The following is a 27,235-nucleotide window of genomic DNA, read 5'->3' as shown; positions in this document are numbered from 1 at the left end:
CATCTTCAATGCCCTTGCTGACGGAAGGAGATTTTCACTCAAAATCTCTCGATACATGGCACCATTCATTCTTTCCTTTACACAGATCGGTCGTCCTGGTCCCTTTGCAGAAAAACAGCCCCAAAGCATGATGTTTCCACCCCCATGCTTCACAGTGGGTATGGTGTTCTTCGGATGCAATTCAGTATTCTTTCTCCTCCAAGCACGAGAATCTGTGTTTCTACCAAAAAGTTCTATTTTGGTTTCATCTGACCATAACGCATTCTCCCAGTCCTCTTCTGGATCATCCAAATGCTCTCTAGCGAACTGCAGATGGGCCTGGACGTGTACTGGCTTCAGCAGGGGGACACGTCTGGCAGGGCAGGATTTGAGTCCCTGGCGGCGCATTGTGTTACTAATAGTAGCCTTTGTTACTGTAGTTCCAGCTCTCTGTAGGTCATTCATTAGATCCCCCAGTGTGGTTCTGGGATTTTTTCTCACCGTTCTTGTTATCATTTTGACGCCAAGGGGTGAGATCTTGTATGGAGCCCCAGATCGAGGGAGATTATCAGTGATCTTGTATGTCTTCCATTTTCAAATGATTGCTCCCACAGTTGATTTCTTTACACCAAGCGTGTTACCTATTGCAGATTCAGTCTTCCCAGCCTGGTGCAGGTCTACAATTTTGTCTCTGGTGTCCTTCAACAGCTCTTTGGTCTCGGCCATAGTGGAGTTTGGAGTGTGACTGACTGAGGTTGTGGACAGGTATCTTATATACCGGTAATGAGTTAAAACAGGTGGCATTAATACAGGTAACGAGTGGAGCCTCGTTAGACCTCGTTAGAAGAAGTTAGACCTCTTTGACAGCCAGAAATCTTGCTTGTTTGTAGGTGACCAAATACTTATTTTCCACTCTAATTTGGAAATACATTCTTTAAAAATCTACAATGCGTCCCCCCGACCCCCCCTACACACACATTCTGTTTCTCATGGTTGAGGTTTACCCATGTTGACAATTACAGGCCTCTCTAGTCTTTTCAAGTAAGGGGAACTTGCATAATTGGTGGTTGAGTAAATACTTATTTGCCCCACTGTATTTGCACAATTTTGCCAAAATACAATATCTTTGTAATGAGGTTGACGTTCATGCTTCTGTTTCAACATAGTATCTCTTAATCTTTTAAGTGCTTTAATAGTTATTGACTTCATTGTAAAATGAAGTTACATCCTGAACTTTCCACACAGAAGACAGTCAATGCAAACACTTCTCTGTACACCTGATGTTCAAACAGAACATTAGCAGATTTGAAAAAAGGTTCAGTAGGTTCACACAGTGTGAGTGTCTTACTTACCATCCTGTTGAACTGATTGTGCATTGTGAAGCGTGCGACCCTGTGCAGTATGAACAGCTGACGTTGCAGATACCAAGGTCCTAGACTACATTATATAAATAGGGTCTGATCTGAGAGCCATTGCAACTCTGCCACAAACCTATAGGCTCTCAGGATGAACTCTCTTACAACTCTGCTTCTCTTGGCTTTAAGCCTCTCTGTTGGTAAGTTGCTGCAACACTTCACTGTGGTTTGTGATTTAATCCTGTACATCAATAAGGACAGCATGACCAAGCTTGTTCACATTTATGCCCTGCAGCTCACTCGATGAATTACAAGGCTCTCAACCAGTTCAGAAAAATGATCCTGTGTTTGATGCCTGATAGCTGGCCCATTTTTGACTACGCTGACTACGGCTGCTACTGTGGAAAGGGTGGCTCAGGCACACCTGTAGATGATCTGGATAGGTCTAACCTTTTCTCTACTGAAAGTTCAGATCAAAATCAATCTATGCAGTCTGCATCAAGTTGTCTTTTACTTTTTGTAGATGCTGCTATGTCCACGACCAATGCTATAGCGACGCTATGCAGCATCCTGATTGTTGGCCCATTTTCGACAACCCTTACACAGAGATCTACAGCTACAGCTGTGATGAGGAGCAGAAGAAAGTCACCTGTAGCCGTGAGTATAGCATTATGCAAAGCTATGAAAATGTTTTTACTTACTTTTTAAATGTTTATTTTGGAAGACCGTTTTCCCCCATTTTAATGTTTAAGTTTGAAAATGAAAATATAAACTATACGTCCAAAGTGAAAATATAACGCAGTGTTGAAAATCACCTTAAATAACTGGGTAGGCCTCCCTCAAAAAAAAGAATTCCAAGCATTTTCTGTCAATTAATTTTTTCCCTCTTTCTTATAGAATTCCATTTAATTCAGGAACACTAGAAAGTGTTTGAGAATGAACAGCCAATTTAACGTCATATCATTAAATTTTAATCTGATTCAACAACTTTGAGTAGGCACCTCCAAAAGTTTTTGTTTTTAGAAAGACATTTTAATTATCAATTGTTCTTGGTTCCCTTGTGAAGTACGACTCGTCGCTGTGCTCTTGATGTCTGAATGTTTTGTCCATTTGTTGATAATGGCTCTCACTGTTGTACACTAGTCATCAAGTTTTTGAAAAAGCTTTGAAACCCTTTCCAGGCTGTAACGTATTAATTTGTTGATCTCTTGTCAGTTCTTGAATTCCCTTGAACCCAGGTATTTTTGTACTTTTTAATTTTTTTAACATATTTATTGGTTAAATGTATTTAGTCAAGCTGAAGGTAAGGCTTGGTTCTGGTCAGTTAAAATGATGAGTAACAATTACGTTAAGTCAAGATATCACAAAGGATATCACTAAAGGAGCTTTGAATATTATTTTTTATTGTTAAACAAAATCATAATTAAAAATGGCATTTTATTTACCAGGGTTATTTTTGGCTCACTTTCAAACATAAAAGTTGGAAAACAATGTGTGATTTGAGAAAGGGTTAAGGGGTTAAATGCTGCAAGTTTTTTTTTTTTTTTTTTTAATAATTTATTTTTACATATTGTAAACACTAGCCTGAAACATGTTGTCTTTTTTTCTTCCTAGACAAAAACAACAATTGTGAGATGTTCATCTGTGAATGTGACAGGAAGGCTGCAGAGTGTTTCGCACGGTCACCATGGAACCCTGAGCACGAGCACCTGCCAAGCCACATGTGCAAGTGAAAACCCCAGCAAACCTGATTCAATTGAAATCCCCACGTGGCTCTTTCTGTACAACTGGAATGTTTAGAGGAGCAGATTACTCTTACTAATCAATCATGATGTTGTACTGAACTTTTTAAAAAGTAAAAACCAGCCTGTCACTGCCTCAAAGCTGATGTCATACGTGATTGCATCTGGTACAAAATCAAAATCTGTGGCATCCAATTCCTCTAAATTGAAAATTATATTTCATTTATAAAATTTTAATTTTCGATGTATCCAAATTTAATCACACATTAATCATCCAACTTTTGATGTCTGTCATTCATTCATTCATTCATCTTACGTACACTTCTTTACTAGTGTTGCTGGAGAGCTGGAGCCCATCCCAGCCAACTACATCTTGGCAGGTGGCAGGGTAAACCCTGAACTGATGCCAGCCAATCGCAGGGCACATGGAGACAACTATTCACATTCTCGTTCACATCCACAATTCACACAATTTGGTGTGTTCCTTTCACTTGCCATGCAAATTTTTTGGATACGAGAAGAAACCTTAGTACACAGAGAGAACCCACACTTATTAAGCTAATTAAACCCTGGATTGTCTGCATCATCAAATTCAATAATTTTACTTCTATGTAAAACCATGTCATTTATTTCATATAAATACTTCATTTATATTATGAAGAGATAAATTATTTTTGGATCTTATGTCACAGTAGCTCAGAGGTTCTTTTTACATCATTTCCACCATCAGAAAAGGAAGTCAAAATCTGTTCGACTTTTAAAAAAACATTTATTTCTAAAAGTCTAATACCAATTTAAAAACACATAAAAGAATATAAATTTTAAAATCGTTATGCATCAGCATGGAGCCGTGCCCAGTTCTCGGCGGTGTCCTCCGGGCCGCTCGTGCCAGGTTCGCGGCGACATCCTCCGAGCCGCTCGTGCCCAGTTCTTGGCGGTTTCTTCCAGGCCGCTCCTCACCATACCTTCTGTCCATATCATTGGTCTCACGGTGAATGCGCAGAAGCGCACGCGCACCAGCGCGCCGCCTTCCTCAGTCCCCATGCTTTCTCTTTCTCAGTCCTTCAGTTCCCCCGTTTGGTCATTATGCCTTTTTTTAAAACCAGTCACAATCAGTGAGTTCAAGGGGAGGGTGTCCTTCAATTAGTTCAAATCTCACTCAGCTGCCAATAATTAAAACACATCACTAAAACCATGTAATATAAAATACTTGTAAAAACACTAAAACACACACATGAAATCAGGTAAAAATCACGCAATTCTAAGTAAAATCATTAAAACAAATTGGCAGCTTATAGATCACGGGTCCATTTTTGACATTTATTGTAAAGTCGAATCATGGACTAAAACCTCTTCAATCTTGTGACGTTCAGGACTGTAGTGCGCTATATATTACGGGTGTTAAAAATTTGATTCTGAGATATATCGCGATATTATGTCACGCAATTCTCGTATCGATTCAAAATCTGTCTGTATCAAGCCTTACAAGTGTTTTTGGTGGAAATAAACAATTCAATGGTTGCACTTCAACTCCCGTCTACCAGTTGGCGTGTGGCAGCATTGCCTTGCAGTCTGCTGAAGTAGCAACAACAGTCAACAGCAACTAATCTGAGTAGAGATTTGTGTACGTCGTCTTCTTGTGGTTGGCTGCCATTACTGGGGTGTTTACACCCCTATAGACCCCACTCACCAACGTCACAGAATGACGTGTCGCTGTATCCGGCCACCATGTTGTCCGTCATTGTTTATCCGTATTCTCAATGGTTTCAATTTGTCGTGCAATTTATAGTGCAATTCATGGAAGCCCCGGTGCTTTCAGACGCTGTTAACTCATTGGATGCGTTGCATAAAAGGCGTTATGTGGAAAAGCTTCAGTCTATCCATTCGCTAGATCCATATTTGATGCCTAAATCGATATTTTTCGACCCGCTGTCTTCGCCGTCTCTGCCTGACATCTGCTACCCTGATACCTACAACTATGTTGTCCACAGAAACTCAGCCTATTCTCACGAAACTTTGAAAAACTTTAAGACCAGCACTCAGCAACATTACCCCGTGTGACCCTTTACTTTCAATTTTCTAAAATGGCGACAATCAATAAAAAAAAGTTGACTGTGATGGCCGACGCTTCAAGGATAGGTGGATATTAGACTATTTCTTCAATACAATACGCAACAAGTGTGTCTTCCTCATTTGCAAAGAGACAGTCGCTGTTTTCAAAGAGTTCGATGTGATGTGATATTACCAAAGAAGACACGCTGACATGTACGACAATATTACAAGGAAGATACGCAGCGAGAAATTATAGCAACTTGAAGCTAGTTTAATTTCACAGCAGCAGTATTTCGCAAGAGCCCAAGTGTCGAAAGAGAACGCCACAAAGGCGAGATTGTTGAAATTATGAATTAAAAAAAAAAAATAAAGCAAATGTAACACACAGAAGGGCTTGCTAAAAATTGTTTAATTATATTGTTCTACGTAAATCAGCCAAGGTAGCCTCCCACATTTTTACTACACCAAATCTGGCCCCCTTTGCAAAAAGTTTGGACACCCCTGTTTAACTGATGATCCGTAGACGAGGCCAGCTTCTTTCACTTGGTACCAGCTAAATATTATTCAAAAAATAATGATGGTGGAAGAAATAAACATCTTGAATTTGAAACTGTATATTGTCGGCGATTAGCCTCGCAATGATCTTAATTGTGGTTGTCAGTCCAAAACCCTCTAAATATATATTAAATGCATCTTACCAGGTATAAAATGACTACTACATAGTCTGTGGTGATCGTTTGGTGCCCAGTTTTCTCGTCGAATTACAGCAGTCCATCTCGCTCTCCTCTCCAGGTCTCTCGGAATACGGTAGAACTTCAAGTCTCTCCGTCTATCTTCTCTGTTACTGCAACCAACCGCCACACACGCCTTCACCATTTTGATTATTAATGTTAACGAGCAGAAAAACACGCCATAATAGGAGGAATTTACGTAGCGGTAATGCGTGAACACGACGAGCTGACGGAAAATATGGCGCGGAGGCGTGGTTGTGACGTCATGTGAGTGGGGTCTATAGCAGCCCAGCGTCAGTGAAGGTAAACATTAATTAATTATAACTTCTGTTGGCTATGTGCTGCACGTGCACACCTCAGCAATGGCAGACGGGGTACTTTTTGTCGTTTTGCTCAGATTAGTCATCTGAAATTTGGGCTAATTTTGGCATTTACTGCAAAAACGGAGAAATGGAGTATTTAGAATCCTGCCTTTAAGCAGGTTTGCACTAAAAAAGAGAAAATATTATAGTGAAAGCCATATGTCGTTCAAACATAAAACAAAAACATTTTTACTTGAGTGCTGGATGAGATTTCAGGAATAAATTGATATACAGTAAATGAACTTTGATGCATACGTGGAGATTGAGGGGAAATGGGCGGGGCTGTGCCCCCTAAGTGGCCAAAAGATGTCCCTGTGACTTTCCTATATACCATGGTACCTCGACATACGATCGCTTCGACACGCGATCTTTTCGACATCCGACGTAAAATTGGACTCACCATTTGTTTCTACATCCGACGACATGCTCAAAATATAACAATTTTTGACGGCGCCGCAGTTTCTTTGTTTTGCCACAAGATGGACACTCGGCATATTTTCTTGTAGGAGAAAACAACACGGGTTCCAAGAAGGTTAGTGCAGGTAGTGAAAAAAGGAAAAAAGTGACACTAACCATTGAAATGAAGATGGAAACGATAGACAAATATGAGCGTGCTGTGCGCATCTGTGAACTGGCTCGAAAATATGGCCGTAGAATGTCTCTCGACGGCCCTCCGACGACCTCCGTTCGCCAGTCTTCATAAGTTAAGGTGACAATTATTATTGTGGTAACATCACCAGAGAAATCGCCAGCTTTGTCAGGTTTTTAATCATTTATTTCAGAACTTGTGCAACTCAACATGCCTACTTTCTGCTGCAGCTGAACATGAAAAGTGAAAGTTAAAAGTCCTCTCTCCCTGTCACGTCAGCTACGCGGTGCGTTCAGGTACATCACGGAAAACACACCACATTGGAATCTGATTTGTTACATTATCACAGGTATTATTGTTATTTTTTAACTAATCCGATTTTTATTCATAATATATATATATTTTTAATGTGTAATTGCCATTTGTAATAGTACAAGTATTTATTAAGGATTTAGTGTAGGTTTTTGGGCTGTGGAACAAATTAATGGAATTATAATTCTTATGGGAAAATCCTGCTCGGCATATGACCGTTTCGACTCACAAACAAGTTCCTGGAACGAATTTATTTCGTATGTAGAGGTACCACTGTACATGAATTTATAATAAAGACCTAGCTGGTAAAATGTTGTCTATAATTGTAAATCAATAAAACAACAAAAATGAATAAGAATCCTCCTATTTCATAATCGATCAAAATTATTGTTACCTTTGCTTAGCCAAAACTACACCTGAGGAGGCAAGATGGATATTTGGAATTTGTTTCATGTTTTGGAATTGCATACTATAACGCACTTAGCCTACCACTCAAAATTGACTCTCCAGCAGCCCCTCCATCAATATGTTGACAGCGTCCAAAGTTAGAAGTAGACAATGGCGCTCTCCTGTGGAGGGAGAAGATCATTGCCGGGAAGCATGATTTTTGAGTGTCAAGCAGTCATCAAACAATTAATTATAACCATACTTTTACCAGTGCATGATACACATGTTGAAAAATTAACTCAGAGCAGGTGAACTGTGCTTCAGGGACTCGAGTGGGCTGATGTACGGTGCCTAATTGAAGGATAATTGAGCCACGCAGCTTTGAAAAATTGTAGATGTTGGAGAGTTAACAGTCTCACTACTAAGATAATAGTAACATTATGACATATTCTATTCCTAAGATAACTTCTCTCTTATGTTTAATTTAGAACTTTTAACATGGAAGTTTAGTCGTTCGATTCTACAAGGCGTACTCCTATCTCCTAAGCCATTAACCATGTTGTACACAAGCAAACGTGCAAAAACCTGCAGTTTAGCAGATGAAGTTGATTTATAATATACAGTATTTGCATTCATAGGACACTTCATAGCCCTACACAATAATTTGAAATGCATCAAGAAAAGAGAAGGCTGGATAAAAATGTATGATATTTACATTTATGCTCTTCCATTTGGCCAGCATATTTATTATTGTGGATTCTTACTTTCCACATTTATTAATACACCCAGCATCAACGAGTTGTAACATGAATCCAAGTCAAACGAATATGCATCGCTCCAAACACGCTGACAACAGCAGAGTCAACAAACAATAGAAATACTTTTATGCAGTAGTTGGCGTATTTGCTTTTTCATTGCACAGGGGAATTATAACCGTATAAGTGATTAACAGTTTAATTAATCCAGATTTTAAATGGTGTTTGGTGTTCTCCAAGTATCACACATTTAAAAAGTTTAAAAAGTACTATGAGCTAATAGCATTAATTCAGAAGAAAAGATGATTTTTTTAATGATTTTCTTCAGAACTAATTTATTATCGTGCATATTCAATTCAATTCAATTCAATTCAATTTTATTTGTATAGCCCTAAATCACAACAAGGTTGTCTCAAAGGGCTTTGCAGAAGCAATATGATACACAGTCAGAAACAGCAAATGAAGTAAACAAAGATGAATAAATAAAGTTCAAGTCCATATGTTCCAGAAATTATGGGATGTGCAGGGAATGTTATATTACATGCAAGTCACAAAAATAAAGAAATTCCCCACATTTTTTTTTCATAATTTTGGAGCTGAGTGCATAAAAGTACCTTGGTAGGTGCAGGGGAAATAAGCCACTGGGTCATTTTCAGCTCTCTTGGTTCTATATATTTGTAACAACATCAAAATTCGTTAAGTGGACTATAGGGAGTTTGTCAAAACATCACTGCAGCTCGTGCATGGTGTGCTTGCTTGTACGAACACGAACATAAGCGAGCGTTTGGCCCATGAAATCAGCACTAGAAACATGAAGCAGTTAGTAGCGAGTTTTAAGTGGGTTAGAAAAGTGGATTAGAAAAGTGTTTTTGCCAAGCGGGGACTAAGCAGAGGCTCAGTGAAACAGTGCTGCTGTTGTGAGGGTGCGCAGAAACGTTCTCAGGCGCAGGTTTTCCCAGAGAATACGATCTGAAGTCTCTCTATTCAAGGGAAGAATGAAGGCTTTTTAGGGCAGTCTCAGTTAAAATATTAGGGCTCTGTTTAGTCATCAGGGCATTAGTAGAGCATGCGTGGGGTATAAAAGTATTTTAAATTTACTCTAAAAATCTCAAATGTCCCTTTAACCGTTTCATTTTCATGTAACAAGTGATGTTGGAATTACAAATCCGTACACCATATTTGACCATTTGTGCAACCACACATCTTTGCACAGACAATAAGTGGTCAATATAACCATGTTTGTCAGGTGCAGAGAACTGCACTGCAAAAAGCCATTTTTGTTATTTCCCATCCCAGAGTAAATTTTCAAAAACATTGTATGCGTTAAATCTTAATCTTAATCAAAGTTTACTGTTATTTTTGACAAAGCAGCTGAAACTGATGCGTGCAAGTTTTGTATGTTATAATAATGAGTTTTTACAACAGCATTGAACAGACTGTTACGTAAATCCGGCAAAGTTCTAACTTTTATAAAGTTAATTTCATTCATGCCTTAGAATGTCAGTGATTTGCTAATCCTCTCAAGAAAAGTGATGATGTTTCTAAAAGCCTGTCACTCACAAGGCCTTGGAAAATAATCATTTTCATTTGCTGCATTGGTTGGTCTCAAAGTGAGTTTTTTTCCCCCCACATGGGCCCTAATGTAATTCATTGATGTCACCCATTCCTTTTTATATATTTACGTATTCTTTTTGTATTCTCTGCATATTATTGCTTGGACAGCAGTGCATAAGCGGAACTGAGTGCTGCGTGACATCAAAATCCCGCGAGGAATAACCCGTACGTGTGATGTATAATGCACTGCATGTGTCGTATGATTTATAATTGATTTGCCTTACTTGTGAAGTCTGCAACTTTTCTGACCCCAACATATTCCACCGTGGGTCACGCTATAATAGCATACAGTCTTGCTATAATATGCGTGGAGAAAAGAAGTGTAATGTATTCATTCAAGTCTCATTCAAATTAAAGCATTAAAATGCCTAATATGTGAAAGGGGACCATGGGGACATGAGCGGAGAATGAAAGTAGTGACATTTTCTGAAGGATTATGACTGACAGGAGCCCAAGATAATACCATTTTCAATTTGTGGCACTGCTGTGGAAGGGCCAAGGTAAGAGTTTAACAACAAGGTCTTAAATCTGTGGCACTGAAAATGGCTTGTACTCAAATAGTACTAATTTGAATGGTTACGTCGTTGATAAGCCTATTTTAAAACTCTCGGGGTCTTTGAATTAGTTTAACACCAGCTTTCATAGATGTTTTTCAAGAGGGTCATTTTGTCAACTTGCAGAGAAATCTGTGCTATTACAGAAGCAGATGTGCGTTCATCTTCACATTACACTCTCATTTTGCTCACCAGCTGTGAACATCATTTGATTTCTATCTGGTTTGTATGCTCATACAGCTGGAGAGTAAACGGACCGGTCATGTGAATCCAGGTGAAAGTGACCAATATTGCAGCTTTCAGCAATCATTCTCCGAATGAATCATGAAAAAAGAGGGAACCACAGGGAATGAATGCTGATCATATGCATCAAATACTATGAAGTCATGCAACACAGAAAGGAACGAGGGACACCTGGAATTATGCAGTAACCCACTGAGCTGTGCATGTAAAATTAGTGTTGTATGTCTCTTACTCACTTGATGGCAGTAGAGTACCAGCCATAGTATTAGGTTGCCTTATGGTGGAGATAAACAAATACTATGGAGAAAACTGCAGAAAATGGCAAGCAAATTCGCCTGTTGAGTTTTTGCCCCCATCATCTAAACTAGCAAGGCATCAGGTACCCTAACAGGCAGTCATTATCCACTACTGTAAATTAATTCAACAGTTCCAATATTATTGTATTTTTCAGTTGTGTATACTCACTATCATTCTCAATGAAAACAGTACTATTACGTTGCTGTTGTATCGGATTGGGGTTTATTTTACATACCCACTTTCTAATTTGCTGGCTTTCCAACATGTGTGGTAGATTACAAAGAATTTAAAGATATTTGTAAGATGTCCTGTTAGTTGAATGATATGAAAAGAAAAGTGCACTCATGGTGTATGAAGTACAGGAAAAAGGCACATATTTGTATTCTTCAGAAATCCATGTAAAGTCCAATTTATTGCAGGTAAATAACAGATTTGCATCTCATGGCGTACCTAAAGGCACAAAAGCGCTGTTGTTCAATTTGACTCATTTTGCAATCACATGCAGCAATGTGTTGACCTTGGCGCAGGAAAATTGGGAAAACCTTTTTCATTCTACCTTCATCTAATCATTCCTTAACAATGGCTGGCTGACTGTTGAAGAGATCCAGTGAATTCCTGCTTTATTGAGAAATTCCAGAGTACGATGGTATGTGAACCCTGTTATTGAAATGGTCCATTTTCCCTGGGAGTGTGTGTGTCTTCTAGAAATGTATGGGTTATATGCAGATTCTTTGTACCTTCTTCCACCAATAGAAAGAACATTTGTCTGCTTGTCACTATTTAACACTAGCAATGATACGTGATTTAAGATATACTATTTGAAATTAACAGTGTTGTCACTGATTACTTGAAAAAGTAATTTAATTACTGATTACGCCACAAAAAAGTAATCTAGTTACTTAACTGATTTCGTCTTACTTTAAAAGTAATTTATCAGTTACTTTTTACCATTTATATGCCCTTTGCTGCCTCGACATAGGAATACCATCAGAAAAATGTCATAGCATGTAATTGACTTTCCGAGAATTTAATTTAAAGGAGATCAGAATTTTTCACATAAGGCTTGATCTTTAAGTTAATAATAATAATAATAATAATAATACATTTTATTTAAAGGCGCCTTTCTGGCACTCAAGGTCACCGTACAAACATTTAAAAATATTAAAAGAGACAAAATGAAAGTATATAACGTATGAGTAAATTTAAAATACTAAAAGAGATATATGGGCAGTTAAGAAGACCAGAACTAAGTGATTATTGTGTATAGGCTAGTCTAAACAGGTGAGTTTTGAGTTTTGTTTGAAAAAGGGGGAGGGAATCTGTGTTCCTGAGATCCTGAGAAGTTGGAGCGGGTTTAATTAGTCGATGGAGTTGATTTCAACCATCATTGACTCGCGCTAGCTTAGCCACTCCGGAGCCTTGAAACTAACAAATAACTAACAAACTGCACGGAATTTGTTCAAATCAACTCCAAGGACTAATTATACCCCTGTGAACTCATTAAAGTGCGTATGACATGCTGCGGTCCCACTGCCCCAAGCCAAGCTCTCCTATTTTAATGCATACATTGCAATACCCTCCCCTCACACCCCCATCACGGTGCTGGGTGATGGCTGCCAGTCGGGAACCTGGCAGCCACAGTAATAGGGTGGTAGGTGGGTCCCACACTTTTTCTATATGGCGTGGCTCCCGGGGTGTGGCTTCCCCTCTGCCTCGGCTGCCGGCCGCGGGAGTGGGTTGGGGGGGTCGGGTCTCCGATCTTGCATCGTCCCGTGGCAGTTCCCGGGCGTTCTCCTGCCTCCGCCTTCCCCTCTCTTCTCTGGCTGGGCATCCGCCCTGCGCTCCGTCGCGGGTCGCTGGCTGGGCGCCGGTGTATCAGCGAGGTGTCGCCTGCACCGGCGGGGGACCCTGCCTTGCCTGGGGCTTGGTGGACCGCTGGAGGTCCCGTGGCGTGCCGTGCCGGTTGGGGGGGCTGTGGCTCGTGGCCCGGGTGGGCGGGCGGGGGTGGGTGTAGGCGTGGGGTTGGTGATGCGTCCCCTCCTGCCATCCCTGAAGGCCGGTTGACGGGCGCGCGGGTGGCCCGGGGGACCACCCTGGGTCCCGGGGGGGGACGATGGCTCCTTTGCTGGGCGGCGGGAGGAGGGATGGGCTGCGCATGGGGCAAAATACTTCAATAAAAAGAATATCCTGTAAACATTGGAGTAGAGAGACTGAAACAATGACATTTTGCGGCTCTCTTTGTCGCATTTTCCTCGTTCTAATAATTCCCCCTCAATGGGGTGAATTGTAAATCAGATGAAACCATTACCCTGCCGATGTCATCCACCTGTTGGGGACGCTAAAGCCCTATAATTGTAGGCGTGGCTAAACGGCAGATTAAAAGACAAATTTCTCGTCACCTGTGCTTTGCCAAATTGTTGTATATAGTCAAATCGTCTCAAAATATGATTGTAATTCACATAATATATGCTATTTTAGACTTTTTTTATCCTCTCGTATGCACTTTAAGCCTAATGTAAAAAAAATCTGAACTTCCCCTTTAAAATAAAGCACTAGCCGTTAAAGTATTATCCAAACAAGTTTTAAAGCAATAAAACAGTGTTTTTGAGCCAGCGCAACGGAGATATTTTTGTCATCTCCACTGTCCAGAAATATGATGTAATGGCTGTGTTTCCATTGGGCAAATGCAGTCGTTTGTGGTATCTTTCCTGGCTCTCTCATCATTTGCGTCCTGACGAGGTAGCTAGGCTATTCTTTTGACTTCACTCGCAGCCCCGCTAAAAGGCCATGGTAATATACGTGACCCGTTTTTTTTTTTTTGTTCTCCGATAAGAAAAAGTGACGTTTGATGTCACTCCCAAACGCAAGAGCAACATTTCTTTTAGAAATGCTATTTGTACAGGAGTACAAAAGTCTTCATTCTATATATATTTTGAGGCAATAATAAAATAGTAATACACAGAGACTAAGGAAACTAAGTTTAATCAAATTGCTGCTTTGGAAAAATGAACGCGTTAGATTACTCGTTACTGAAAGATAGTAATCAGACTACAGTAATGCGCTACTTAGTAACGCATTACTGACAACACTGGAAATGCATAAATCATAATTTTTGATTAAGTAATTACATTTTGATAATGTTCTGCAGTATCTCTGATCTTTTTCATTCTGCTAGTGTTTTATGGCATACTGATTGGAAATCAAATACAGTACCTTAGCCTATACTGTTAATCGTTATTATAATTTATTTCAACTCTAGCCTTATCACCAGCCAACAAGTCTCATACAGACAACAAGCATTAATACAACATTCACACCGACAGACAATAAAGAGTCTTTAATTTTTCTTACATGCATATTTGTAGACTGTGGTAAGCTGGTGTGCCTAGATGAAACTTAGAGAAGAACAATTTTAAAAGAATTTGAATACAAAGTACTGTTTAAAAATTAAATACTAACTAAAAATAGAGATGTGAGAAGCTGGCCACAACTGAAGGGTCCCCCCCCAACCAAATTTTACCTATCCTTCGACTACCCATTTATTGTATATTTTCTTTTGATTTATGTGCTCACTGATACAAATACAAGTGTAATGAATTTTAAATGTCATCCCTGTGCAATGTTTGCACTCTACCTTCTAACTTCTCACAAACTTGATTGTCATATGGATTTCTTTTAGAACTGGTAGAGCACTGTAATCAATTGTTTTTAGTGGCACTGGTGGATGTCCAACGACTTCCTGATGGACATCTCATTGTTCAATCTACTTTTCTCTGATGCACTCAATGGTGCACCACATTGATGAATCCTTGTTTGACTTTTTTCTAAATTGCCTCTATACTTGAATTGTGTTATTGTATTACCAGAAAATGAGCACTTTATGGGTTTTTTTTTTCTTAAAAAGGTGATCACATGTTTAAAATTGTTTACGGTTATTTGCACCTGAAACAACTTCTTCGACAGTGTAATTTGTTCTTAAACTCGATTACTTTCACTAGATTTTCATTTGCTGTAGCTCAGAGTGGTAGCAAGTGAATTAACCGTGCAGGCTGGCAAGCAAGCGGCACCATTGCATTAAAATTCCCTCCAAATCCGCAATTCCTTCTAATGCTTTTTGATCCCTTTCTTTAATTCTTTTATACCATCATTCATCACTTAAAATTATATTAATTTTTATGTTTTTCACTTGGAACAAAACTACAACCCATGAAATTGTGCAGTATAGCGTATGCTTGTTGTTGTTATTTATTTATTTATTTATTTTTACAATTGCAATAAAATCCTCTCGGAACGTTTTTTTTTCTGTTGTCCCTTAAAGTGCCTGTGACACGAAAAAGCATGTTTATTTCATAATACACGCGGTATTTCATGCCTCTGGATGAAATGGACCCCTTGGATGTGTCTGGAAGCGACCACTATATTTATTTAGTTTTTTGAATCCCGCACCATGACAATGAGTGACTTCCGGCAATAGTCTCGAGTTGAGAAAGAGGGCGCTGTGACGTGTACGGGAGAAGAAGTCCTCTTCACTATACAGCCGTACTGTTGTATGAGAAGGACTAAGGATTCAGCTGATTTGGTGGATTAATACGTTTATTTTCCGCATCACGCCAGCCAAACGCTGCAGAAAAATCTTGCTGTAAGGAGGGAGAGCCGCGTGCGCTTTTTTGGGGTTTCAAAAGGTTACCATTCACCGGTGGAAATCGGCCAAAACAAGCCCTACTACTGTGGGACCAGGGAACTTACGAGGAACTGAGTAAACATCGTGTTTTGTATTATGTCAAATACTGGAATCATTTAATATGTAGGTGGCTTGCATTTTGTGACTGACATGCTCTTTGTCCCCTCGGCCGACGCACATTCCCCCGCCGGGAGAGCACTATACTTGGCTTATTCCCCTCTTCATGTTCTGTCAAATTTTCCGACTGATCAGAAATTGCAACTTTGAGTTAAAAATAGCCGCGAATACAGCGATTACAAAGTAAACACTACAAACTTTCTTTAAATAAAGGACTACTTACGTTTGACCATGAATGGGCATGTACCGTAAAAAGCTCTCCTCATACACATTAGCTGCACATGTTAGCTGCACAACAACTGCAGCCGCCCTCCTCCACTGACTGTCTCGCTGTTTACGCTTTCGCCCTGTAGTAAAGCATTATTTTGCCATATTCGTGTTGACCATTTGGCAGCTACATGCTCCTCCGACGTCAGCTGGTTTGTTCGGCGGTCATTGTCCAGCTGCTTCCCCAACGATCTCTCCTGTCCGTAGTAGCAGGGGAACGAGCTGTAAATTGCTCTCCGCCGGGCGGTTTGCCGATCGGCGGAGACAACTGACAACCCAGCCGTCATGTTAAATGCTCCGGGCTAGTTATGTGTGATTTTCCACTTTGAAGACTTTGAAATATCACTCGGTTCGGGTCAGCATGTCGGCTAGCTGTCACGCCTCTTGGTTTGTTTACATTCTCCGAAGCCGGGAAGGGAAATTACATAAGCCCGATTTAGGTGGCATAAAATATCATTTGGGAGGTGCGACAGTAAAGGTGAAGTCGACAATTTTGACCATTATGGAGTCATTTTGCCATGTCGTCTTGAATAAATGCATTTTTATTATTTCATATTCCATTTAGCACAAGACTGTTATTTGTCATGACCATGTAATTTATTTAGCAATTGGGGAAAATACTTGGATAAAAAGAATATCTTGTAAAAATATTGGAGTAGAGAGACTGAAACAATGACATTTTGTGGCTCTGTTCATCATGCAACGGGCTGACTGGTCCTTCTCAAGCCATTTATTTAGCTTAGGGGGGGATGATAAATGTCAACTTCAACCGATGCAAATTGCCACTCAATCACGTGTTCCGCACCTAAAATAATGATGATTGGTACCTTTGGAATGATCATGCGATTAAAAAAAACTTCTGCACCCTGACATTGTATATTTTTGCAACATGGGCATGCATATGCACACATAGGTAGGTATAGGCAATGAATTATTACAGCATGGCAACCGATGTATTTCAAGTCAGGCACAACAACAGACTGCGCATGTCTCACAGAACGGCTTTAGGAGCCTGTCACGAGCTTGCTGAGACATTCTTTAAAGGTGTTGTAGTCCATCACCTTCCTATCCCCCTTCCTCCCCAAGAAGACCTTGAGAGCCTCCCCAAACTCCTGAGCTGTCTTGTCTCTCTGTTTCCCATTTATATCTGTCTTTCTGATCTTGAAGAGTGGATCTGTCTTGGGAAGCTTGTGTCTCTCGCATACTGCATCTCTGTCTTCATCCTCTCCTGCTTCTCCTTCATGTTGTTAGCGGTCATGTCGGCCAGGAAGGTGTCCACCTCCTCTGCCGAAGTGAAGGGCCCACCGCTCTCCTTCAGCTTCTCCAGGGACTCCAGTTTCTTCCTTTCGTGTTGCAGTGAAGCCTCCCTCCTCTCATCAGACCCCTTCTGCATCCTCTCCTTCATGGAGCTCGTCCAGGTGAGCTCCAGCTCCCTCTTTGCCATGGCCGCTTCCCTATAGCCCCTAAAGCTGGGGGTTTGGTCTTCCCTCAGCTCCTTGCACCTTTGCAGAATCATCTGCCTGCTGACAGCCTGGAGGCTGCGGGTTTTGTGAAGCTGCAATGGCTATTAATATCTCATCTTTCACCTTTCTCTCACTCTTCCTGATGTGCCTGTACTTCTCTGGCAGTTCGTCCATTTCATCCTCTTCAGCTCCGACGAATCTCTTCCTTGTCTTTCTGTTCACATCTTGCTTCTCTTCTTCTTCCATGGCGTCCGGGACTTCCTCTGTTATCTTTTCGGTAGTGTTTCCTTTCCTCTCCTCCTTGGTGTCTTCTGTTCTGGGTTTCTTAGCAGCGCTACCCTCCTCCTCATCGCTGCTGGCATCACTGCTGGACAGGCTGCCATCCTCATTCAGTATCTCTTCTATGTGGGAGAGAGGATGGTACAGGAACTGCTTGTCCTTTTCCTCCCTGTAGGCCTCCAGCCTCTCTCTCGCCCTCTGCCTCTTCATCATGGCCTGGTACCACACAGGATCCACTTCCTTTCCACATTTCATCTTCCTCTCCGTCCTCTGGTCCTCGTAGTACAGTTCCTCCATTCTCCCCATGCTCACTCCCCACTCCTCTTCCACCTTTTTCTTCTTCTCCCTGTCCTCCTCCCCATTCGGCTTCCTGGGAAAGATGTCGTAGAGCTGGTCCTTCTTCGAGATGAGCTCCATGTACTCTGCCACCTTACGCTTCCCCTTTCCTCCTTTCTCCTGCTGCTGGTACCTTTGGTTGCCCTCCTGAACCAACTTCAGAAGGTCCCCCAGCCGCCTCTTCAGACTCGATAGTGGGATGCATGGGATTGAATCATGATACCATTTGGCGTAGATTTGTTTGGCCACTTCGTTCGCCCCCATCTCCCTGGTGTGGCCTGCGCCACACCTGGTTTTGTCCGTGAAGTACCTTAGCATCCCGACTACACCGGCCAAGGTGGGCAGCTGGGTGGAGGGCTGGTACGTCTTCATCTTGGGGAAGATCACATCCAGGTCGTATACGGGGCCAGAGGAGCGAGTTTGAGGCCGAGAACTCCTGTCCGAGCTGCTACGGCTGGGTCCTGCCCCAGAGTCAGACATGGTCTTCAACAGTCCGATGAGCTCAAAGTTGAGATTTGGGCCTTGCTGGCCGGTTTATCTGAAACAGGAACCAGGAATTGGTTAAGGGGAACAGGAAACAGGAATAAATAGCATTAACCAGGTACTTATTTATTGCAAACCATGGTTGATATCAGGAGTTCGGAGTCGGAGTCGGGAGTCGGAGTTACCCTGAGTCGTGACAGCGATTCAGGAGTCGGGGTCTGATAAGGAGTCGGTCAGAAGCCCGCATTCAGAGTCGAAGTCGGAATAGCACCACCACCACGGCTCCGGAACCTTGGCGGGGACTCGGAATTGGAGTCGGAGTCCGAGTCACTCGGAGTCGTGGCGACGAGCCAAGAGTCGGAGTCGGAGTCGGAACAGCACCACCATCATAACTCCGAAACCCTGGTTGACATCATTGTATTGAGTGTGGACATAAGCATTATTGTGGTATATGCAGCATAAACTTCAGTTGCAGGGTGCAGAAGTTTTTTTTAATAGTAGATTCTTTTGGTGTGATTCTGTCCCATTTTTGATGTAGTTTTGCTGTGTAAGTGGTGGTTTGCATATTCTAAAATTTCTGTTTTTGCGCCAATTACCATCCCCCCCTACTATTGGGGAAAAATACATGGATAAAAAGAATATCCTGTAAAAATATTGGAGTAGAGAGACCGAAACAATGACATTTCGCTTCTCTCTTTGTCGCGTTTTCCTCGTTGTGAATAATTCCCCCTCAATGGGCTGCATACTAAAACAGATGAAATCGTGACTCCGCTGACATCATCCACCTGTTGGGGACGCTAGAGCCATATAACGGGAGGCGTGGCTAACCGGCAGATTAAAAGACTAATTTCTCGTCATCTGTGCTTTGCTAAATTGTTGTATATAGTCGAATCATCTCAAAATATGATTCTAATTCACATAGTAATTAATAATAAGTTAATTAATAAGTAATTGCGGGCGGCCGTGGCGCAGTTGGTAGCTACAGTTGTCCTTGGACCGAAGGGTCAGTGGTTAGATTCCCGGCTATGACTGCCCACGGTGGAAGTGCCCTTGGGCAAGGCACTGAACCCTGATTTGCCTCCAATGGGTTGACAGCACCTTGCATGGCAGCAGCCCCATTGGTGTGTGAATGTGTGCGTGAATGGGTAAATGTGTGCTAATGTAAAGCGCTTTGGGCATAGTAACCATGCAGATAAATGTGTTATATAAGTACAGTCCATTTAATAATCCTGTTTAAGACTTTTTTTTTCTCCTGTCGTATGCACTTTAATGGAAAGGTGATCCATTTGCCCTTTGATGAAAAAAAGTCTTGAATGCACTTTAAGATTTTAGAGCGTAAGGGTGCTGATTGCAGCAGATAACCTTTGCATTCTATCGAAACCATAAGAAAGAAATGTTAGTGTATGGAAATAGTGTTGCTGTGGGCTTTGTGTGTTTCACAAATAACCATTGAGTCTGATAGTACTTTTAACAACAACTGTGCGTTCCCCAGCATTTTCACTTTAAGTAACAATTAACAGACCCTCTGAAAACTAATCCTGTGGGCTCTTTGCTGGTCTTTTGTGCCTAATGTAATGGATTACAATTCGGACACGAACAAGTGTACACAGATGCAGTGGAAGACCAGAAATGTTATAACATAATTTCTGTGATCTATGTGACATCCAAAGGGAGGCAACGGCATATTTGAGGGGTTCAAACATTTTAATTGGTTGACCACACGTGGCAATTTAAACACACGTGAGCACAAAATGTAGATGTGTTTGTGTAAAGCCTGTCGCACAAATAATAAAAGCCTCTCTAGCGAAGTTATTCAGTCTGGGTTCCTTGACGTAATCAACACAGAGAATGCTGGAGCTTAGAAATCAGATCCGTTTCGCGTAGCCATTCTACACAAATGGTAATACGGTCCTTTTAATAGTATTAATGTAATTGAATTCTGTACTCTCACTGTCGTGACAAAGAAAGATCCAAAAATCCAGCTATAGAAATTCTTTTCACTTTCTCTATTTTCCATAAATTTTCCTTTCCTGTCTCTACCACTGACTCACCTTTTTAGTAGGGTTGGGAATCTCTGGCATGAAGCCGATTCGATATGTAACTAGATACACAGGTTACGATTCGATTAAAAAAAAAACGATATATTTTTAAGGCCGAGCGATTCGATACGATTTGATACAGTGTAAGAACGATACGGTTCGATAGAGTGAAAACGATACGATAGTAAATATTTGTTGTGTGTGTTTGTACAGTGTTTTAAACATATAAAAGGACAACATTTCTAATATAGCAAAATTAAACAGCAAAATTTCATACCAATGTTATGTTTTATTTTTTTATGAAAAAAAAAAATAAGGCTTACTATATGACCGTCATTTTGTTGGATGGGATTGATAATAAAATAAAACTCCAGTGACAGACAACAATAAAGTGCAGTAATTCAACTTCTGTATTTCCTGGTGTTTTTAACACAAGAGGTAAGTAATTTAAGTGCAAAGTTTCAACGTAAACATCTTACAAACAAAAAATATTAATTATATGCAGCAGCTGGAGAAAAAAAGAATTAAACCTGCTAGTGTTATCATAAATAAATAATAAATTATGCTTTACGATTGGTATAATTGGGGGAAGAAAAACATGGCACTTTAGACAGATAGGTCAATAATCATTACTTTAACCTAATACACAGCAAAGCCATTCACTTATGCCTGTGCTTTCTCATTTTTTATTCCTCATCACTGTCCATATCTTTTTTGAAGGGCAGATTTTTCTTGAGGAAGATCAACTAATCCACATGTTCATGTTTAAGTAGACTGCGTTTCGTTGAAACAATATGCCGCCCTTTCCACCATTGTTTTCAGGTTTAAAAACTCACGATCGCTGTACCGCTCCACACTTCACACAAGCTCTGTCCCATGCGAACAGATCTGGCTGCCTTCATCACTTCAAAGTCCAACTTTTGTTTTCCTGGGTGCATTGAAAATCAATCGCTGCACGTCGCTGGTGTCGGTGATCACACTGTCCATTGTTTTAGCATGTTGCTTCGTTGCCACTACTAGTTTCGTTTTGGGCTGTGAAGAAAATGCTACAGAGCATGCATTACAGCGGTTTCGTTAGCTCTCGCGTTGTTATGACACGGCCGTGACGATCGGGTAATGACGGCGACAAATAGCGGTTCATCCGAAATGCATGGGAAGTTGAGGCAACCACGACTGTGAGTAGTGCTTCTCCATATTATATCATGCTTGCGGTCGCGATCGAAGTGCGCTGTGTGGTGAATGACACAAACGCAGCATGTGAAGTAAAAGCTAAATTATTATCATATTAAGCAATGCATTGAACTAGGCATAAGAAGCCGATTCTTGTGCTCGCAATAGCCGAATTCTATCTCTACTATCGGTTCATTGAATATTTAATGGCTAATTACTGTCGAATGGTAACTTTACTATCGATACATCTGTATCTCTCACCTGTAAAACCGGATATCCGGTCGTATCGGTTTATCGTTCCTAAGCTTACTTTTTCGAACTTCAATGTAGTTACCCCTGGTGCCACTAGGTAGAGCGCCACGTAAGAGTTGGCCCTATTGCACCACTGATGGGGATTGGGAATCAGCTGTGTCTGTAAGCACTCTTATAGGTAAGGGAAATCAGGTGTGTCTGTAAGCGCTCATACAAGATAGCACCGGCAGAGCATAGAGACGTTGCTGGTGAGTTTGCAGACCTTTCCCATTCCAATGAAAACCAAATAATGAATGATCAGGCTGCTAAAATAAGAGCCTTTATGAGTTTAGAAGTTGGACAGCTATAGGCTGATGATGGGTGCTATTTTAGGTATCGAGGCAGCCTGTGATATGTTTGTAATTAATCATCGTGGCCTGAGGGTTAGGATTTAGGGCTAGATATTTTCTGTTAGAATTTGAATCTGTTAAGTAAAAACAGGATAAAAAAAGATAATGAAAGATTTATTTTTGGATAAAAGCAAGTTATATCTAAGCTTGAAAGGTAAAATAATGACAAGTTACTTTATGTTTAAACGGGCTTGACTGAATTTAGGAAATTATTGATAATTAATTAAATGAGTTAAGTAACGAATTAGTTGAAATGACTTTAAAAGTTTAGTTTAAAAACAGGTTAGGAATTTAATTTCATGACACCAATATTTTGATTTTTTGAATGTAAATATTTCTCTGTAAAAACTACATTAACTTTTTCATTCCTTGTAATATTTCCATTTTCCTTCAAGGATTTTAACCTGACATTCTGCTATTTACATTATACAAACGAATAAAAATTAAAGATGCCGAGTTGGCCTCCCGCCCACTGTGCTAACCATCGCATCAAGCGGGACAAAAATTTAAAAGAGCTCGACACTCACGGCCATTAATATGATCGGTGTTGCTAGATTCATTCTTGAAACATGAGTATGCAGTATAATTGCTGTTATGTTTTGAAGCAGACAAATGGAAGTCAACACTTTTTTTTTAAGGCTAGAACAATTAAATTTGAGCTGCTAGGAAAACAAAACAAAAAAATACTTAAATTGGTCATTAGAGAATCACAGAATGAAAATGGTGTAGTTAACAATAGACATTACATTTGCAATGAGCCGAATAGCCTAGTAATAATAAGCCTAGCCTAATAATATCATGACCAAAAGTAATTTTGAATGTTTTAAAAAAACAAGAAAAAAAGCACAACCAAATAAAGGAGTGAATATGGCCTCAAAGGCATATAACCATCCCCAAGATGACTTCACTGGATAATCTATACAGACATTGACTGAAACACACAGACGCACTCACACCACACACACGCACAACCCAAAAAAAAAAAAAAAACTTCAAATGTTCCTTTTATACGTAATGTCATTAAAAAGAATAATACACAATTGGGTAGAACTATGTGCTAGGTAAACATATTTGCTTTCCCCATTTTTTCTTTGCTGGTTTCTAAATATTTTTCCCCTCTTTTTATTATCATTTTTTTAAGCCTGTCTTGTTGAGCTGCTCAGACGCAGAGAATGGCAAATATGAGTGTCTTAAGGCCGAGTTATACTTCCGCGTTAGACCTGCGCCGTCAAGGAAGACCCGATTTACGACCCTGCGCCGTAGCCTGACGTGCTCCTATTGATTTTTCAAACCCTAGCGTCAGCCTAGCGTCACGTCAACGCATATGACGTGGCGGAAAGGGACTGTGATTGGTTCGCTCAGACTGTTGTTTCCGGTTCAGCGTGAAATCACCGCATTTGTAAAACATTATTTTTCTACACGCAATAATGGACCTAGCCGACGGGAGTATCATCGAAGAGCAAGTCTCGTCAAGACATTATTATGATACCAAATGACAAGTTCGGCGATTGGGGGGGGATGGAAGAACCACCGAGACGTGTGTGTTCGGAATCAAGTGGCCACACGAAGCGGTGACCCAGTCGGCCAAAAACTGCCAACTGTTTATCACTTTGTTGTATTTTTGGTTGGTAAACTTCATCATTTATTGTGTACATATGTTTGCTGTGAGTCTGTGACTTATTTACGTGTCACACTTCAAGTATATGAAGAATAAAGCACAGGTTTGGTGTCACAAGAGTTCTTTTGATCTTTAATTTTCAATAACAGACAGTTCACACACGATACATCATCACTGATTGAGAGTGCCTCGGTGCTTTTTATGATAACGTTAAAATCAAGGCTCCCAACGCAGTTTGGGAAGTTCCATAGATGCCAGAAACCTGCTATGGCTGGTTGTCTGACAAGGCAATCGGGCTGGAGGGCTTTGCAGACCTTCGACGCCAGTTTGAAGCTAGCCGCCACAGCTAGATGTCTCCACCCGAGTCTAGAACTCTCTGTGCGGCATCAAAAGTCGGCCAGACCGCCTCGAAACAGTCTTCTGCGTCGCCTGCCCCTCAACATTTGTAATATCCACATTTATTCAATGTTGATGAGCAGAAGATTAACATTCTAGCTTTCCATCTGGCATTGTTTATTTTTTCTCTGTTAAACTAGACTAGTGGAAGTAAACAAGCATGCCCCAAAACCGTACAAACATAACGCCACATCCCTCTAGTGGCTTGGCGGCGAATTACAGAGCAACGCGTTCCCTCACCGCAGAATCGAATGCTCATTGACGCCGTAATCACTTCGCCATCACCGCAACGCAGGAGTATAACTCGGGCTTTAGGCTGGAACAATTTTAATGTGTCACATGGGAGTTTGGTGTACTCCCTTTGTGGTTGTTATTAGATATCATATTTTTGGTTAAGAAAATGCAGCTTTACAGAAAGGTTTTTTTGGGGGGGGCAGAGAAAAAGAACAGAGGGAATGGTTATACAAAAAAGGGGATAGGTCAAAAAAGATAGGTCAAATAAGTATGTGTTGGATTAAGATGAATGCAAGCAATGTTAGTAATGTATAGTGGGGAACTTGGTGTTAGGACAAACCACCCGTGAGTACTAATGAGTGGGCATCCTACTATAAACTAGGCTGGCCTAGTTTATACTAAAGTAATGATTAACTGCACATATCTAAATAGCCAAAGGTCAAGCAATTTTTGTCAATACAGAGTATTTTAATTCTTTTGTTCATCAACAAGACATAATTCAACTTGAGAACTTTTTAGTGATGTCATGGATGATGGAACAATTATTAAAAAAAAAAAAAACCCCAAAAAAAACCTAAGATACTGAATAGTGTTGAATAGTTAAAAACCAACAAAAGATGCAACAGGAAGCATGAGTTAACTAATCCTGTTATACAGCAGTGTTATAGTGTTACATTCATGGTTAGTAGGGTTCGATCGAAGTAAAAAATGTGAGAGCTGATTTTTATCACAGTCCAGCATTGATGTTACCTATCATCAGGTGTATTGACAAAAGGGAATTTGTCACCTGGTGACTAACTACCTGAAGCTCTAATAGCAAAGAGCTCATGTAAGCACATAAAAGCGAGGACTCCCCACCCCATCCAACCCCACAGTGTTGGTGACTGAAAAGTCGCTGACACAAACAAACATTTTGCAGTACCAGCCATCCTTTCCACGCTGTCATCAGCAACCGTGCAGATTCTTCCGTGACAGGCTGCTGCTCCTGAGGAGTGACAAAAGCAGAAGAAATAATTCCGCCATCAAACTACACAACCTCAGGTCACAAAGAGAAGTGGGAGGAGGTTAAGGTTGGCATTCAATTATAATCTATTTATTCAATTCTACTATATTTAGATTTACAGCACATTGTACTGGATACAGATTGAATTCTAGTGCGAGTCGCCAGCAATTTGGTTCAGCGGGTTGGCAGCACCTTGCATGGCAGCAGCACCATTGGTGTATTAATGCGTGCGTTATTGTGAACACATGTAAGGTATCTTAGGACCCCTGTCTGTCTGGACTTTAATGGTTGCATAAGTAAACGAATAGTCACACATTTTACTGATATGAGGTAGGATGTCAAAGAGCATGTTATATAATTATCATATTACCTGACTAAAATGAGAAAGATAATTTCCACATCATTCTGTTTCATTGATATTGCAGTTCAAATATGTAAAATAAGATATGGAATCCTGATTTACTCCTAATGTCATTATTATGTCACTTCAAGGTCCAAATTGAATAAATAAAACCTGAAAAATTACCCTGCATCAGACTCAATATTTGATCAGAGCATCAAATTTTCCTCGCTATCTTGTTGAAGTTAATTCCATGCCTCCTTATTTTCACCATCTGAATTCATGTCTGCTTAATCAGCCACAAGCAGAAGTGATCTGCTAGCATTTCATATTTCCATGAATATTTGATTGTCAAAAATTGCCTTAAGGGAATGCGCTGGGCTGGAGGTTTGGTTTTGATTTGCGATTAAACTATCAAGAAATCAATTTCATGTGCTTTGAATAATTCAGGGTTTAATGGAATGAGAAATGGCAAAGGGGCCATGGGTTATGAAATGGTCTGAAGCGTGTGTGTGTTCGTTTGTGTGTGTTTTGTACGCACGTCGCTCAAAATGAAAACAGGCGCTGAGCGGCTGGGGAGCTATTGTCAATTCACCTGTACCACTGGTGGAGCATGTCAATGGTGCGCCTCTGTCAATAACACATTGCGAGTGAGAGGAAATCTGACTCCTGATTTTGACAATGTGCTACCTTTTTTTTTTTTTTTAAGCAACTAATACAACGGGTGCTTCTTTTGTAAAAAAAAAAAAAAAAAAAAAAAGATTTGTATCTGATTAAATGTGTCTTCTATGAAATTTTATGACTCTTTTCGGCTCTGTAGCAAATGTAGTTATCTAGTGGTCCTATAAAAGAAGCATCCGTTTACATTCATATATTTTCACACATTCTGAGGGCAAGGTCACACAAAAATAATAAAAATTTATATATGATATAGATAATGACAATTCTTGATCCATGCATCGCAAGTAGTTTTTTTTGTTGTTGTTGTTGTTGGTCACTTTCATTCCACTCAGGGGTATGCTCTAACAAGTAGAAGCCATTGCAAGTCATAGCTCCTTCTACAGTTGTCATGGCAATGAAAGACTGACTCACCATTGGCTCAGCTGTTCAAGGGGCAGGGTTTAGTCTTTCAATTATGAGACAAGAAAAGTGCACTGAAACTAAATCAGTCCTGCAGGAAAATACTGTTAATCCTA

The 27,235-nt window shown here is 40.4% G+C and overlaps 1 protein-coding gene across 1 annotated transcript; it reads left to right on the top strand.

The window, feature by feature from the left end:
• Positions 1 to 1,465: 1,465 nt before the first annotated feature.
• LOC130905768 (phospholipase A2-like) lies at positions 1,466 to 3,224 on the top strand. Its single transcript, XM_057819430.1, has 4 exons — positions 1,466 to 1,534; positions 1,630 to 1,777; positions 1,858 to 1,991; positions 2,949 to 3,224. Exons 1-4 carry the CDS (start codon positions 1,486 to 1,488, stop codon positions 3,065 to 3,067), a joined length of 450 nt encoding a protein of 149 aa, XP_057675413.1. The 5' UTR covers positions 1,466 to 1,485; the 3' UTR covers positions 3,068 to 3,224.
• Positions 3,225 to 27,235: the final 24,011 nt, after the last annotated feature.

Source organism: Corythoichthys intestinalis, chromosome 17 (assembly GCF_030265065.1).
Source record: "Corythoichthys intestinalis isolate RoL2023-P3 chromosome 17, ASM3026506v1, whole genome shotgun sequence".
Taxonomy (NCBI): domain Eukaryota; kingdom Metazoa; phylum Chordata; class Actinopteri; order Syngnathiformes; family Syngnathidae; genus Corythoichthys; species Corythoichthys intestinalis.
Note: the sequence above shows the minus strand (reverse complement) of the source record. Positions and strands in the feature narration are given on the sequence as shown.